General features: G+C 44.3%; 2 protein-coding genes across 6 annotated transcripts in view; one reads left to right on the top strand and one right to left on the bottom strand.

Moving 5' to 3' along the window:
- Qin (tudor domain-containing protein qin) overlaps positions 1 to 17,496 on the top strand; it is a 143,562-nt gene that overhangs the window by 74,267 nt on the left and 51,799 nt on the right. The gene's annotated exons all lie outside the window — the stretch shown is intronic.
- LOC143899607 (uncharacterized) overlaps positions 4,346 to 17,496 on the bottom strand; it is a 55,278-nt gene continuing 42,127 nt past the window's right edge. The window contains exon 3 of the mRNA XM_077410003.1: positions 4,346 to 8,206. Coding sequence (XP_077266129.1) covers positions 7,860 to 8,206 — 347 coding nt within the window. The 3' untranslated portion in view covers positions 4,346 to 7,859. The remainder of the gene's footprint in view (positions 8,207 to 17,496) is intronic.

Raw genomic sequence — 17,496 nt, 5'->3', positions numbered from 1 at the left:
TGATATATGCTCATCACGTCTAAGATTGTATATAAATCTGATACAGCAATTTACTAGCCTCTGTAATCTCGTATTCAACTCGTCGGTCATGCTGTGATAGACCAGACAGCAGTAATCAATATGAGGCATAATCAAAGTGACGACAAGCTTTGTTCTTAGCGCAGTCGAGAGAGAGAGAGAGAGAGAGAGAGAGAGAGAGAGAGAGAGAGAGAGAGAGAGAGAGAGAGAGGAGATCGCCCGGGCGCTGTCTTCTTTTACTACGTCACTGCCTTGGAGTGATCCGGCTCCATCTTTCGCATGATTACAGGGATTTTGCAGTATTTAGTAATAACGATGCTCTTTCTATATTTTTTTTCTAATAAAATAATGTATTTTTTTTTTTAGTTTGAATACTTCTAATGATACTGTTCTTTCTGTTTCAGGTAAGAGACAATAATCTAAATCAGTCTTCGTTCGGTGAGTGACATCTATTTCTATTTTGTCTGTGCATGTTTTTTCAATATATTTACACCTCTCTCATCATTTAATCACTCTCGTTATTACATCGACAAATGTAATGGGAGTTGTTTTAATTTATTCGGATGAATTTATGCGTTAATCCATTACGGCAGCATCATTTGCTTGTTATCCTCGTAAGCCCGGCGTGTTAACATCATGTTGCATCAGGTTCCACGTAACATACGCGATCGAACAATTGGTCAGTTTAATCCTTTGTGACGAACGAGAACGTCGCTGCAACCAGCGTAAATACACGGTATACATTCGAAATACTCTATCATTGTAGAAGAGCCCCTCAAAATCTATGCTGTTTTCCCGGGAAAGGGGTTGTTCTCTGCACTTGATCGGAAAGTACTTATTCATGCATTTGTACTTTTTTGTACACATATCCTAAAAGACTAGTTTAGCTGTACATAAGGCTAAATATATTAATCGGAATTTGTTGCAGTCTCTGCTTTGAAAAATGGATGAAAATAGTATAAGTTAAATTTGATTTAGAATTACAAAAGATGTCGTTAGAAACTTTCTCAGACGTTACTCTTGAGTCATATCGATTTATATTTATTATCAGAGTACTATGATTCATTTCATGATTGGTATCATGAGCCCTAGACATATACTTAGCTTTTTAATGCAAGATCAGCATTGTATCTCGCCCCGTGGCGGAAATATATTAAATAACGAGCGGCCGCGCGGGGAAACGCTCCATTAATAAGACAGGGTGTATACACGTATAGCGTTTGACTGTAGCCAGCTCGGAAAACTCTTTGACGTTGCTTATCGGCGGTGCCGACGAGTGGCCTCCGGGGCAAGTAATCGGCGATACAAAATGAAAAACGCTGATAATTTAAGCGTGGGGCCCTCCGCTCGGTTGATCGAGACGGCGAGGGGAATGGACAGAACAATAGAAAGAGAGAGAGAGAGAGAGAGAGAGAGAGAGAGAGAGAGAGAGAGAGAGAGAGAGAGAGAGAGAGAGATGGGCGGAATAATCCAGGGCGTTATTTTATTCGTTGCTGCGGCGCAGTCGATGCACAAAGTTTTCATAAACGTTGCTCGTGGGCACGTTGAATGCGCGCGTCTCTCTCTCTTTCCTCTCTCTTCTCTCCTCTGGCCTCGCGAGAGAGCTCTTCTGCTTCCTCTCTCGCTCGCAGCATGCGGCAGACAACGGTTAATCAATGGGCTTCAAGCGCAGGCTCGCATCCCGGGATCTTTCCTGATGGACAGCGGCAACAGCAGCAACAACACGCGCCCACCCGGGGGAGGGTGAGGGAAAGGCGCGAGAGAGGGAAAGAGCGAAACAAAGGGGCGGAAAGAGGAGGGCGTATCGTGAATTAGATGAAGAGAGGAGAGATGAAACGAAGATAGAGGGAGAGCGAGAGTGGGCGAGAGCGCCGCGGGCGTGTAAAACTAGCGAACAATTTAAACTCCCCTTTCAAGTTGCGGCTTTGTTTATGCGGACGAAAATAATTCGTCCGTGTGTCCGTCTCTTCGTCCGACGTGGGCGCGAAAATAAACGCGGATATACATATTGCACGCGCGTGAATTCGCGTATGCATATAGCGAACGTATCCCATATATCTATATAATTTGGGAAACAGTTCTACAGGGAATCCGGCGCAAAATTGAAACTTTGAAAGATCAACTCGGACGTTACACGAATTTATTTTTACTTGGTCACTCGAAAATCGTCCGATTAGCGTCCCATCCGTTAAGAATCGCGATCGGTCCACGGGATGATTTTGCGATGCCAAAATGTTTAGTTATCAGGAAATTCCGTAGTTGAGCATTTTGAGTCCTCGTAAAACTTACGGCGTGCTTAATAGCACGGGCGAAAGACAGAAATAAACGCTATATACCGGCGTCGCACATCGAATGCAACGCCGCAAAATGACGTTTAACGTTGCGGCGAACAATCGGTAAGGAAGTCAGAACGGGGGAAAGGCTCTTCTCTCTACGAAATTAGTCTCGAATCGCGCGGCCTGTCGGTTTCACCGTCAAGTAAGAGAATTACTTTCGAACTCGCAGACCGATAAAACAGGCCCTCTCTCATTCGCTACCGCGCAACTCGATTCTACTCGACTCGCCTCGGCACGGCGGGACTTAAAAACTTTCCGCACTCTCTTACTCTCGTAAATGAGAGAGCCACCTGGACGGCTCGGTTTTATGGTCCATTTGCATCCGGCTTTAAAAGTGCCGTCAAAAGAATCTTGCAATTAAAGGCACGGTCGTGGCGCATCTTCGGGAATATCACCCGGCCGTCGTTTTTCGGCAGCGTCAATTCCCGCGAAATTCCCGTCCGTCTCTCTCGTAGCTTGCGGGAAATAGCAGGACTCCCTCTCGATCTCGTGACGTTCGAAAATCGTTAACTCTGTCCGTTAAAACAATTGCCAATTAGCCGTTTTTCGATTATCGAAGCGCGTCGCGCTTGTGACAGCGGACAGCATATTAGTTTTGCGATGTTGAATACGGATCATATCGCTCAATCGATACGCCGAGTTTTGTCTCCGGCATGGAAAAGATTTCAAATTGGCATATAGCGCATTTCCAGACACGTCGAACGGACGTTAGAACGGAGCTCACCCGCAAAATTGGACGAATCACGGGGATGAAGGGTGGGAGAAATGAACGGACGGACGGACGGACGACATTGCACACACGTACTGCATTCGTACGAAATGAGGGTGAGAAGAAAAATGCAAGGAGAGGGACGGGAGAGGGGGCAAAACTTCCAGCGAGATTGGATCCCTGAAAGTAGTTCGTGCTGGCTCTACCTGATTACCAGTTTCGCTGATGGATTCTTAGACCCCTTTGGAGAGCTGCTCCCTCACACTCGGTCCTCGTTATCGTTCTCTCGCTTTGCCGATCCGCGATTGTCCACCCTCCTCGAAAATCGCTCTAAGCGCTCCCCAATACCAGCCGATCGCGCTTTATAGTCGGTTCTCTTTTAATAAATCGATGATTTCGTACACCGGTGTACCTTCCGCCGAATGAGAGTTGCACGAGACGCACAGAATCTATTGCATCTGCGAATTGCGTACAATCCAAGCACGGCATATCGGTATTATAGATTGAACCGAAAGCTTCCCGAAGTATAGAATAATATTTTTCGATCAACGTTTACGCGAGTGAATTTTCTATAACGTTGGAAAATATCGATCTAGGAAAGCATTTGCGATAAGAAATATTGCGATATCTACAACAAGTTACGTTAGAAACTCAAAGGGTGCGTGATCAATGATTGCGTAATTGCGAAGATGTTTGTTAGGTAGACGTGACGAACGTGAGCCACGCAATTCGAAACGAATCTAATAACAATCGGAGGAGGGAAGGGAGAGAAAGGGAATGAAATTAAAACAGAAGCCGGAAACAAACCTCAAACCGTTGCGTCGCACTAACTCAGCTTGCGGGAAAAAAAATTCTGATACGCTGGCAAAACCAATTATTTTGCGGAATGCAGCTTGCGGTTCATTTAACGCAACGTGGCTACCTGATATTTTATATAAAACTGTCCACCGGTGTGTGGAGGGTTGAATCAGTCGCGGTCGCAGTGACCGCACTGGTCACCGTCATTCCACCAACAATGTTCACGACTTTTTTAAATTATCGTGTTACGCAGAAGGATATTCTCGGCATTGGTCACCATTGGTTCGACCGCATTGATCATCTATCGTATCACATTACGCGGCAGATTCTTTTGTTATCGATCCCCCATTATGTCTAAATTAAAACGTGGATCAAACACGTGCAAGCGGTGATAATTACTGTCCCAGCAATAGCAATCTTTAGGAGATCGTTTTGTCGATAGATTTCACAATTTTGCGTCAGTAATGAAATGAGATTAGACAAGTTTTTAAAATATCAATATTTTATTTGCTTTTTAAAGTACATTTCAATAGCACACAAACTCGAGCCTGGAAATACTAAGAATGGATCGACTGAATGTTGTACGAAATTAATTATCGTCGCGTATTTTCTCCTTATTTTGCGGTTACCGATTGATTGACGCGATGCTTAAATTGATTAAACGTGAATCGTGACGCTTGATGCGCGATTACGGTAAAAGACAACTACCTGTGATATATACTTATAATAAACGACGTCGCTGTCAATTAACGAATGAAAGTTTAATCGCGCTATGTATAAACCGCGAACGGAAGGAATTACTTGAGATTTTCTTCCCTGTGGCGTCTAATCGAATTAAGTGTGACTCTTCAGCTTAAATCCCGTCACTCGTTTAAAAAGTAATCTTTAGTTTCACTGAAGATTGTCTCCGTTAACCGTTCTTCATTAGCAAATTGGCCAGCAAAGGTCGGCATCCCTCATTAAGGATACACCGTGCCGTACCGAAAAGTTTTCGAACTAATTTACCGTAACTTTCTGTCGTGAAAGCTCTCTCTCTCTCTCCTTTACTTATATTAAATAAAAATTTCAGTAATGGCATTCTTGTGCAGCATCCAATTTGCGAAGATTACATTCCCCGCCGGATACCGCCAAAGGATCGAAGGAGGCTAACTATCCATAAGCTCGGAGGGAGACACACTTCCCTTAATCTTTATTTCCGATTGCTGCACTCTCTCTTATCAGAATTTTGATCTCAAACTCGTCGGATTACTGTTGTTTCGCGTCGATTCAACACTCGTTTATCTATATATTAACACAAAATCGCCAACGATCAGCGTGTAAAATTGGCTTAGCACATCTACGTTTCTATCTCTATTATGTACAAGGCGCGAGAGACGTTTAGGTAAAGGCACATGTTCATTTCTCCGCAGAAATCGCTTACAAACGTTACGGACGACGGACGTTGCACAAGATCGCAAAACGTGCGCGCTTCACTCACAGTTTTAACAAATAACTAATTAACACTACGAGCTCGAGCGTGTGCTCGAGATGAGGAGAGCCTCGGAGTATGATTGTTAGTGTCGTACACGGAGAGAATTTTCTCTTATTTACCCTGAAATCATGGTAGTTGTGGGACAACATGTACCACCAAGAATTTTATGCGAGCTATTCTGATTAATACCATAAAAAATATTAATATCTATTACATTAAAATATAAAATATGTTTGATTAATTTTACTAAAATATATCTAGGAAATTTCAATAATTTTTCAAAATTTATCTATCTGCTTGGTAATTTTTATCACGGTGTTTGTAAAATGTCTTTTGTATATGTATATTAAAAATTCCTTGGTTGCCAAGTTGGCCCAAGTTTGTAGTGAATTTAAGGGTAAAATATAACAAAAAATTCTCTCCGTGTATGTTTTTCTGCCCGACGAAAAGTCGCGGCCCACGTAACTTGATTCAGGAGAGTTGCGACCGATTGTGCGCGATTGTGCTCGTACTCGTTTGTTAACGTGACGAGAATTCGTCGCGCGATGCTCTCGCATTTCAGCGCTTTTTTTCCGCGCGGGCCGCAACAATATCGCGCATCTCGCACGACGCGCCATTACTAATTGCCGGCAAAAGCCTGCCGTTGTCATCGTGTGCGTGTTGCGTGTACTTTACTCGGGCATCGCAATCGGCGGGCATGCACAATCGTATTATCGGCTATTGATTTCGGGAAGCATCGACTTGTGCGCTCGTAAATGCCGTCCACGCGCGAAACGCATTCGATTCCTTCTTTCGGCATACAGCTCGCCGCGCAAAGCGAATAGCGTTGCGCATTATCGCGAAAATTCTATCGTTCTTCCGTTCGGATAATTACTCGGATTAAATGATCGTTTCCTTACACTCCTCTTAACATATACGTATTATTAGTATCTTATTGCATTCTTAAGAGTTTGAGCTGTTGGCCGAAACAGTAATATAAATTGCAATATCTTTTTAATTTATGAAGAGAGGAAAGACTCGATTCTTTTTTATGTTATGTTGGGAATTATACTCGAAAAGTAATATAAAAATATAATCTATCTCTTTTCGCACGGACACAGTTTATACTACTGTTTCGTCCAACAACAACTTGTAGAATAATGTTAACAGGCTAACAATATTCAACTAGTCTTTTATGCGTTTTGCAATCGGTATTATTTTTACAATAACGCATTAACAATATTTTGGCGATACTGGACTATTTATGTGGGCGTTTTCTATTACTTTAGTGTTTGAAGACTCCTCTTTTCGACGGCGACCACAAAAAAAAACGATTAAACGCTGTTGAACTTATCGCAGTAGGAACACTACTGATATTAATCCCCGTTTATAGATCGACAAATATAATTTAACGTACAAAGCGTCGTCATTTGAAAATAAAAAGGAAACCGCAACATCCGTTAATCCATCAAATAGACTATAGCGCAGTCGGAGCGTCCAACGGAGTCGTGTCCGGGTTTGATGATCGATCATGGAGCACTCGGTTGATTTTCTCGCAGGTGTGTCGGTGGCACGTATTGCCCGTATCGATGGCTACTTCCGCCGTAACGATCAACTTCCGAGGTTTCTTGTCCATCGACGAGACGCTGGAAAGAGAAAGAGAGAGAGAAAAATGTCCGTCGACGAGAGACGTCTGTAAAGCGTCGATCGAAAGAAGAGAAGACGAAGGAAGACGCCTCGACTCTCCCGTAAACTTGAGCGGGATCTCATCAACGATTAAGAACCGCATCGAGTGGAGAACGCTTTTCCGCGCCGGGCGGTTCCTTCCGTCAGAAGGGAAGGCTGATCGCAGATGGAAGTCGCGCTGCACCTCCGGTTCCTCTTTTATTGACGCAGCGGTGCTCATCGCTTCTTCTCATTCTTTCCCGCTCTAGAATGGCAGGGACGTTCTTCGCCTTCGGCGAGGATCGCTTCGATATTCATTGGGTAAAGATTTATCTACCGGTAATCTCCCCGGAACGCTCATCGCGCGATTCAGCGACTCGAGTGCGCTATCGTCGACAGCGCGGGCTTCCCCCCGCGATACTCTCGCGACGACCTTTCGCAGAATCCACGATTGTCACGGATAATCGCGCCGTCGTGCTTTCCTCGCGATCGGCTATCGTCAGATGTCTCTCCAACGTCTCCTCGTTTCCTTTGAAAGTTCCGCAGTCGTGATAGGGCCCAGGCACGAATCCCACGCTCTGGCTTCTCTCGATCGATGTGACGGAATAGTTAAGTGACTGCGATTGCTTCCGCGTTCGGAGAAAGGTATGCAAATTCGAGTCGTGAATTTTTTAAAGAAAGACAGAACAATTTTCTGCACGTATCTGGAGACTCGGCGAGATATTTTTTTAAGCGTCACGGTAATCTCGCAACATTTTTCTGCGATTTCCTGTATCGCGAGGGAAGTACTTTCCTTCTGAGACGACGGTGATTGCGTTTCCTCTCTTTCTCTCTCCTTCTCTTCGTTTCGAGACGAGTATCGCGTGCCGTCTGCCCGCCCGCTTCATTTCCTACGCACGAAGATATTCTCCAGAAGCTCCTTCGTGATCAGTCGGTGAGGTCTGGTCGGGCTCTCCGTGGGCGTACCGTAAAGTCGACTGTTGATGGCGTAGAGCTTCGGGCTAAGCTCGCACCTCACGTTGAACCACCAGTCGCAGACGAAGACCGCCTGACTGAATTGCGTGCCGTTCGGACAGAGAAACGTTGCTTGTCGACCGTCTATGTCGCAATAATGCCACGCCTGGCATCTCGTCTCTACGTCGGCGAAGAAGCCGGGGTAGGACTGGTCATCACAGTAGAAATTCGTGTAAGGCACCTTTCCCAGCACCGGGTAATCCGTGCCTGGTCGACCTGCAATTGCAATAAGTGCCGTAAGTCCTTCTACATCTAACATGATCGATACGGATACTAACACAACAAGAGTATTTTAACAGCAAACTATTAAATACCTATAGATAAAATTAATACTATATATATTTTATATTTCTTTTTAAATATTAATGAAGATATAATATTAATGAAGATGATTTATTTGATGAATCGAAATAATAATTAATATTTTAACTATGCGGTTTTCGATGTTCAAATGCGTTTCATCGTCCTCCCCTAATATCGCATTCGATCGTATATTCGAGACCCTAAATAATTCACGGATTATTCCGATTGCAATTTCACCGCTCACGGATTCTCTTTGCGTGAAGCTCGCGAGTGCACATAAAGCGCCGGACGATTTGGATGAGTTAGCTACTTAAATGAACGGACGCGGAGGGGCTAAACGACTCGATGCAACCACGGTTCTTTGCCTTTTCTCTATTTCCATTTCCATCTCTCCGTTTGCGGCCGCAGCCATTCGAATCTCATTGGAAAATCGCAGTCTCACATAGCTTCCTCGAACAATGGTGCGATTGTGTAATCGGAAACTAAGAGCAGATCGAGTATTTTGCTTAGATGAATTGAAAGCCAAGAGAAAGGAGAAATTAGAGATAAAAATACATATATAGGTATTTTAGATGTCTAATAATTTTATGCTTATGTTGAAAGATTGCACTTGAAATAATTTTTGTGTGTATAAACGTAATTTTATGTATTAAAGCTTTACGATTGGCGCAAAGTTAACAAATTCGGTCTTTCTAATTTTGTTGAAATTCTGATGTGACATATTCGGAACTTTTCCCGGGATCAAAACTGAAATATCTTCAATTTAATATCGGCAAACATAAACAGGTGATCCTAGCGTCGCGGAGAGGGCGATATCGCGATCAAAGGAGGTGGAAACAAAGGGTAGACAACTCGAAGCTGTTCGCGTCATGGTTGGAAGAGGTTCGGAAGCGCCATTAAAATAGCTCGAGAAAGCGCCCTCGAGGTCCTCCACCCACATCCTTACCGCCACTTTTCTAATCCTCATCCCTGCTGTCTTTTCCCCGTCGGTCGAGGCTCGGCGGAAAACGAAATAATTAGACCGTCACGGTGTATGGGCACACCTTCGAAAGGGGTGAATAACTCGAGAACGAGAATACGTTCGACGTGGTATTGTCGTAGATTCTACCGAAGTTATAATTACGCGGACCCAAACCACGGACCGGGATGAGGATGAGAGAAAAGGAGGGGGAGAGAGAGAGAGAGAGAGAGAGAGGAGGGGAAGAGGGAGGAAGAGAAAGGACAGAGGAGGGTGGTTTAGCGAGCGGAAGCGAGAAGGCGAGCGTTTATTCCATGCGGGTACGCAGAATCTCTTCCGCTGACAAAACAGGATCGGACAAGCGACGCAAGGTGTGAATTTCGTATGGATGTCGGTGAGACACGGTCGGGTTTATGCGACCGCGTCGGTAGGTGCACGTTCTGTATACGTTCCCGGGGTGTTGCGCGCGTACAGACCGGTCCATTTCGTCGCTCGTATTGCATCCCATCGTATCACATCGCATCGCTTCGGCATCGCGTCGCGTCGCATCGGTATTCCTGCAGGCACTCGAGATGAAACCTGGCCAATCCACTGTTTTCAGCAAACTTGAACGACTTTCCGCCGAGTGAAACTAACGCGAGAATTTCTTGATTCGCGAGAAACTCAATAGTACAAGCTAATGCATTATCAGACATTAATTAAAATGCTACAGTAGCTAAACGCATGTGAGATATCCTTATAAAAAAGTGTTGATAAATATGAATTAAAGTTTAATTATTTGACAGAACTTTATGCTTCTGTCTCTTGAAGCAATCGCTTTCCAGTTAATTTATAGGAACAATTTACACAGTTATATAAATAGTTTAAACTTGGTGGATAGTGGATACAAATAAGAACTCCATTGTATATGAAATAACATTTGTTGTACATTAAAAGAATTTACACATTTTGTCATTAAATATTTTGTGAATTGCTTTAATTTTAGAGTATCTTAGTTAAAGCATGTTTCTCAACATTTATACGAGGATAGTTCCGTTATACATCTACTATGAAAACCTAATTATTCCATTCTGTATAGTTTTTACGTTCTACCTCTGAGAGACATTTTCCGTCTTTGTCACACGCTCTCGTGAACGACAGCATTTCTGCCCGACGAAACTAAGCTTGTCACCCGATGAGATTCGAATAGTTGAACCGACAAAGACGCGAATAGAGAGAGAGAGAGATTAGGAAAGGAGAGATAGAGGGTTGTTCACGACCCGAAGACAAAACGAGATGCTACATTGTTGCAAAATTGTTTAAATAAATGCTCGTAAGAAAACAGTCTCCTTGTAATCGTTAAGAAGTTCTCCTGCACCACTGAAATTACAGGATGACTATATACGTAGATGATAACACGGCGCTCATTATATCGCATCCTGCAAAGCGCTACGAAGGATAGATGATAACGGTGCTCATTATATCGTGTCCTGCAAAATATTACTAAGGAAATGGGATGGGTATCTTTCGTATTAATGTTTATTAGTTCAGTTTACCGCCTCCTTGATAATAACGATCATTATGATAATATTAGGAATTTGCGTTATGTGTGATAAAGTAATTTTAAAGCAACAGATCAGTCGAGATTAGAGATAACAGTCGAGGTCGAATCGTTTTCGACAGGAAAGACATAATTGATTAATTGTACTTTTAAGTGGAATTATTCCGAGGTCTTTGATATATATGAAACTTAACATTTAGAGCGCGATTTAAGATTTATACTGATATTTTTTTACCCGTGCATTTAGGATGCAATCTTTCGTGCACCTAACGAGGGCACTTTTTTCATATATATAAGCGTCGACCTCGTTTTTAATTCTCTTCGTTAATCAGAGAAAATGCTGGTTCGCTACGGTATTTGTTATCCGAATACTTTCTCATATTACTTTAAGGGAACCGTGCGGGCTCAGCGATTCCATTCTTGGACGAATTTTACGCGGTTTGGCACGCGACCAACGTTTCTCCGCGCGACGACGGGACCGGTCTTGTTATCTTTCCCGTTGAGAGATCAGCTAGCGTACTCCTTTCTTGCGTGTAATCTTATAAAAGTCCTACGTCTCCCGCTCTTTCGGAAGTAAAACAGGAATCTTTAAAATCAGGAACTCGGACTCGCACCGCGCACCGACGGTCGTGAAGCTATACGTCGCCGAACGTCGTTTCCGGTAAGGCCGCAAGATCCATGGCGGTTTTCTGGCTCCGCGTTTTATTTAACTTTCTCGTAGGTCTTTTTACCCGAATCTATTCTCTCCCGGTCTATTTCGGTTGGCTGATTCTGAATTCATGATCGAACTGAATCGTGAAAATCATACTTCTTACGAAGGAGCGCCGCCCAATATATAAAATTGAAAATATTTTTAATATAGTTTTTTAATATAGCAACGTCTCGTTTAAAAAAATATAATTTTCTTAACGAGAACAGTATGTACATTATACAGTTTTCGTATATTTTAAATGATGTGAGATCGCTATGTGTTTCCATATGTACAAACAATCTCGTTTTGTTATCTATTGTATCTTCGCTCGTTGTTTGGCAGCGCGATCCCCTTTTGCAATTCGAGCGCGCATCGCAAAGTCGATATTCCTTTCGCGACGAATAGCGAGCTTCCTCGGATGTATCGAGAGAGACGCAATGAAAAGTTCACGTCGAGACTTGGATCGCGCTGTGAAACTTCTGTCTCGAATTATTGAAGCAGAATAAATAAGCAAAACGGGACATGCATACACGAAATCAGGGTATCCTCTCTCCTCTCCTCTCCTCTCGTCTCTTCATCTTTTCCTTTCCGACTTTGCCCTTCTTCCTCGCTTCTTTCGCCATACATAGGAACTTCTATAACAAGTGCCTATAATAGACACTCCTAGCTCTATCTCTCTCTCGACATCGGTCGTTTCTCGTTGACGTTATTATTATTGCCGACAATTACGAAGACATCAAGTTTCCGGGGCAACGTCATATCTTCCTTTTTCTCACTTTTACCTCAATTGTCGAGTCATCTGCGAAAGATAAGTGTGACTGTGCTGCCATTTCCGTTTCCGATATCGCTCCCGGCACTGTTACAAAAGTGCTGTAGCAAACAGGTAGCACATACGCGAAAATGCAAGATCGAGGTAAGAACGCTTCGCGTTGGAAAGTCGCCGAGTACCGCGCTTATCAACGTCGCAGATTCGCGTCGCCGAGGCCAGTCATGGGTCAGTCGCTGTCAGATTGATTAACCTATTTGCTAGATGAAAGACGCGTAATTGCCTAACAACTTATTCGAGATAACGCGCTCGTTAATTCCAAATTGCGTGACGAGACTTGGCGCCGACATTTCTCGCGTATACACCGCGCGGATGCAAGTACATATTTAAGCGCCTTGTGCCCTTGGCAGGTGATTGAACGTCGATATCCGGCGAGAGAGGCGCACGGTTTGCTTTGTGCGGGTAACAACACAGGTGTTAAAATAGAGAGGGAAAGAGAGAGAAAGAGAGAGAGAGAGAGAGAGAGAGAGAGAGAGAGAGAGGGAGCTGAGGAGAGCATGAAATTGCGCGTCTCGATTAATCCGGAACATGGCCGGAGGCTTTTGCTCAAAGCTCTCGCATGTGCGTGCGAGTGCACTCGCGCGGATGGAAGCGAATCGCTTTTAGAATAGGGACGTGACATCGAGCGTTATCTCGCGCAAGGAAATCGTTCCGAGCTGAACTGGTTCGAGCCAGGCCGATCCGAGCAGATCCGAGCGGCGCGTAATGAGACAGAGAACCGAAATGGTCATACATATACGGGCTTCGATAATCGTACCGAAAACGATTAAACAGCCGTTTCCTGTGATTATCCAGCTGTTCGTTTACACTTCGGATGCGTTTGTCCTACGAGCGGGATATTAATCCTTTTAGCGGCCCGAACGGCGCGGCGTGGCGCGGCATTAATTGCACATGCGAGGATATTCTGTCATCTCCCTCTCCCGCCCGGCATAAATCCGGGAATACGCGTGTGCTAGCGCTCGTGAATCTTTTAGCGCGCTATTTCGAATATTAAAGGAATTATATACATATATTATTCGACGAAATTAATTTCTCATCGACGAACGTATTTCATCGAATCATTTAGTTGATCATAGGTCGTACGCGCGGAAGATTAGGAAAAAATTTAGCGGCGAGCATGTCTGTGGTCGCATTCTCTATAAATTAATCATACATCAAGCATATTATATTGCACACGTATGTTGTTTATATATAGCTCGGCCAATATTCCTTCTGCATAAATTCGCTTTTCGCGAACGTCGCCATCCTGGCAGTCTCACGTCCGCGTCTCGCGGACGGAGGGCGAAGCTTCGACGTCTGCATGATCCACGATCGCGCACAGATCTCTCCTTCTCTCTCTCTCTTTCTCTATCTCTCTCTTTTATCCAGCAGCCGTCTTCCTCTCTTTTACGTCTCAGCCATCGTCATAAAGTCAGCCAGGCGCACGGGACGAGGTTTGCTGCAGCTATACCCTCCATCCCGCGTTGTTCCTCCGTCGGTCTCTCTCCAATGCACTCGCGGTCCGCCGCCCCCGTCTCCCCTACCGTCTCTCCATTTTCCCCCTCAGTGATACGCCCCTCTGTATCACCCTTATTCTCTCCTCCACCGCGCCAATCCCCGTTTTCCCGCCATTGTCCGTACGTCATGAAACGCGCGTAAAGACGTATACCTGGTTAGGTTTGCGCGAAGGCGGGAGGTGACGCGAGAGCGGGGAAAGGAAGAAAAGGCGGGAAAGAGGTAGCCGAGGGGGGGGAATGAAAACGAGACGCGCACGTAACGGACCCCGTATTTTCATCCCCCTCGCATCTCGCTGCTCTCTCGCAGGAACTGCCGTGACATCGAGGAGAGCCACGCTGGTGCAGAGTTCATCCGGGGTCGGGACTCTATTTCATTATTCTATCCGGGAGAGTGACACACCGAGATCGGTGAGGACGAGGGGAGGAGTGCGCGCCTCCGCGCGACCCTTCGGGAGATTGAGAACCGTTAAGTCAATGAGATAAGTTTACGCTACCATATTGATTCGGCGTCGCAGCTACCCTCTCCTCCTCGTTCCTCGTGCGGGGATGATTTTATTGCGCTCGCCGTGTACCGGAAACGAAACAGAGTTTATTCATGAATGTACAAGCTACTTTTTTTTGCACACGTCAGCTGAAATCTTTCGGGCAGATATAATGAAACGTGTGGTCGCGAATGGAGGAGCGAACGATCTACAAGCCGGTAAAACTATGCTGACATAGAGAAGTTAGAAATATATATGCGATGCTTCTTTTTGCATCTCGATTTATTAAATTTTTATTTATTAATTACATTTGTTAAGTTATATCTCAAACCTTTTTTTGTTTTATTGCTTATTTCAGTGATATACAAGCGCAAACTGTATATCGCGGTTTGATATTTTTTTCAGAGATCAGCTCGGCTCAGTTTCATCCAAATTCTTATTCCATTTTACACATACACAATTATCTCTTCTTTTTCCGATTTCTTCTCGTTATTTTTTCTCGCTATTTTTGTTTCTCTAAATTTCTTTCTCTCTTCTATACTTCCTGTCTCGCTGTTTTTCCCTAGGCCTTTGCCCTCCGCCACTCTCACTGCGATTATCCTCATCGACTTCGCTCCCTTTGCGCCCTGCAACGTTTCAGTCGTTTCGGGGCGGCATAGTCAGCCCTTGTCTGAAGGGTGTCACGGTAGTTAGCAGACACACTGGAGTTTACGATGGAGCGTAAATTCCTCGTGCATTGTTTGGGAATTTGCGAGCGCTAATCGGTCCTCGTCACATCAGCGAAAGGCGCGCCGACGTCGTCGTTGCCGTCAACGACATCGTCGCCGTCGCATCGTTGTCGCTCTTCGCTGCAAGATTGACATCAATGTCGACGACGCTCTCGTCCGTCATCGATGGATATATTCGCGGAATTTCACGCTGGCGCGGGCGCCCTGGCAAATTTCTCAAATTCGTGGGTCTTGATCGTCGACGCGCTGCGACATTTATCGGATCGCTCGCGGGGAAATGGATGTCGATGTGGGCATCGAACTCGTGCCGATAGCCCATGCCGGCGATTCATTTTTGAAATATCGGAGGAATATTATCAGATTACTCCTCGCGTAGCGTTTATAAGAGGATTTGACATTTTGAAGCCTTTGTATATCCTGCCTGACGTTCGTATTTTCACAAATTATATAGTCTGGGCATATTGTAATTATGTACCCCCGATGTATTTCATTTATAATCGATATATTTATTTATACATTTATCATCGCGAGACGATTATCGCCGGGCTATAAAGCACGGGGATTTAAACGCGACGCTTGCGTTACACCGAGGCCTGTTTTCGAAGAGCGCGTCGATCGATTTAATCGCGCGACAAAATACGTTTAACGCGTTATCAAATAATCAGATCTTGTGGAACAATGATCGGCCGGATTAACCGCGTATATTATTCGCGGTTTCCACGACGGGCATGTGAACCCCTTCGGGCGTGAGCCCGAGATAAATAATCGCTCTTTATTCCGTAAAGTTTCACGAGTGCTCGCGGTACATGGTACATGCGAGTACTCCGGGTATACTTATGGCCGTATTTAATTTAGTGTATGAATTTTATGCGCGCCAAACGCCCCGTGTTGCACGCGCGTTCGCTTATAAATCAACCCGGCCGACATTCTCTATCGCGTGTAACGTGCACACGCAGGAGTTGCCGCGCGCAGCCTCTCTTCAACCTTTTCTATCTACCCTCCGGTGACGCGATGTGCAAACTCCATTATAGGAATTTTCCCTCCGTTACGCGAAGGCTGCAGCAAATATTTTACGATTGATCGATCGATCGATCGGCTAAAGGGAGAGAAACGGCTCTCTCGCCGGCGCGGCCGACGCCGACGTTCGCCCTCCGTAGGGCGACCGAGGCAAATCGAAGCGGATGCCGCTTGCCTGCTCGCGTTACGATAGGTCAGCGTTGAAATTCAAAGCGGGCCTTCAAAGAACCCATTAGCCGGCACAAAGTGACATAAATCGCGCTTAATGCGGTATGACCGCGCGTTTAATGGCCAAGCAAGATTATCACGGTAGCACTTGAGGATAAGCTGCACTTAAAAATGCGCCGCTAATTTTATACCGCCGTCACCTTCGAGCAACGCTCACTTTCCGCGATTGCGAATTTTCTGTTATCTTTCAATTGAGGAATACATCGGATTTCGTGTATTTTACTCGCGTTTCGCGTTTTATTTGTTATGAAAACGTATCGCTAACTTTGCCCTTTATTTTTTATGATTTATATAATAGTACAAATTTTTTTTGAAACAGAAGAGCGTGCCGAGGAGAGAAAAGTTGCATCACTGACGGAGTCGAGATTAATAGCGTTTCTCGTTCGGTTTATACTGACGTGAATTTATGATATGCCACTAATGCAGTTACCTCGCCTTAAAGTAATGATTTTTTAAACCAAAAGCGACCGCCTCTTGGCACCGTGGCGAGGATTGGCATGAAAAAACTGGGACGGTGCATTACACACGTAATTCGCAAAATGTCAATTACAAAATCCCATTAGTAAGCGGCTTATTTATTTTACGTTAAGTGCAAAATTTTATCTAGCACGACAATTTTCCAGGTATTCCAAATTAATTTTGCATCTCCACACACTCCACGAATTTCGACCCTAAATTTCATAATTTTCTCGATTTTGTGACTTGCTCGATAATTATCGTGCTTCATTGTACAGAGTTCGATCATAATCAATCTGTAAAATAGTAATAATATTATGGAACAATTTTGAGGTTCTAAGCGATCCGTCAAAACGCTTATCGATAAATCCGCTGCTGTTTCTGCTTAAATCAAGCAGATTTAATCGTTTAAAGTCCTTAGTGCCGCGAAACTTGTTGACAAAGGTGTATTGTCCTGATTCAGTACAATACTTTGAGTTCACGTGTTTCATCATGTAATAATAATCACATATCTTTTAGATTAAACGGGATACAAAGCTATGATGTTTAAACGCAGCTAATATAGAAAATAATAATAATAATGCATTTAAAATCTGGTAAAAATCTCAATAGAAACGCCGATTTTCACCGATGTCGTAAAATTCATATGAAACAGCGTCGATGTATATAAAGTCAACCGAAGGGGTGACTTTCGGGAAACTTTAGAGAGGGACGCACGTTAGGGAAATTGACGGGCGATCGACAAATGGCCGTTACGTGGCGTACCCTTCTTGTCTCGTCT

Source organism: Temnothorax americanus, unplaced genomic scaffold (genome assembly GCF_048541705.1).
Source record: "Temnothorax americanus isolate GAGA-0224 unplaced genomic scaffold, ASM4854170v1 Scaffold10, whole genome shotgun sequence".
NCBI classification, from domain to species: Eukaryota; Metazoa; Arthropoda; class Insecta; order Hymenoptera; family Formicidae; genus Temnothorax; species Temnothorax americanus.
Note: the sequence above shows the minus strand (reverse complement) of the source record. Positions and strands in the feature narration are given on the sequence as shown.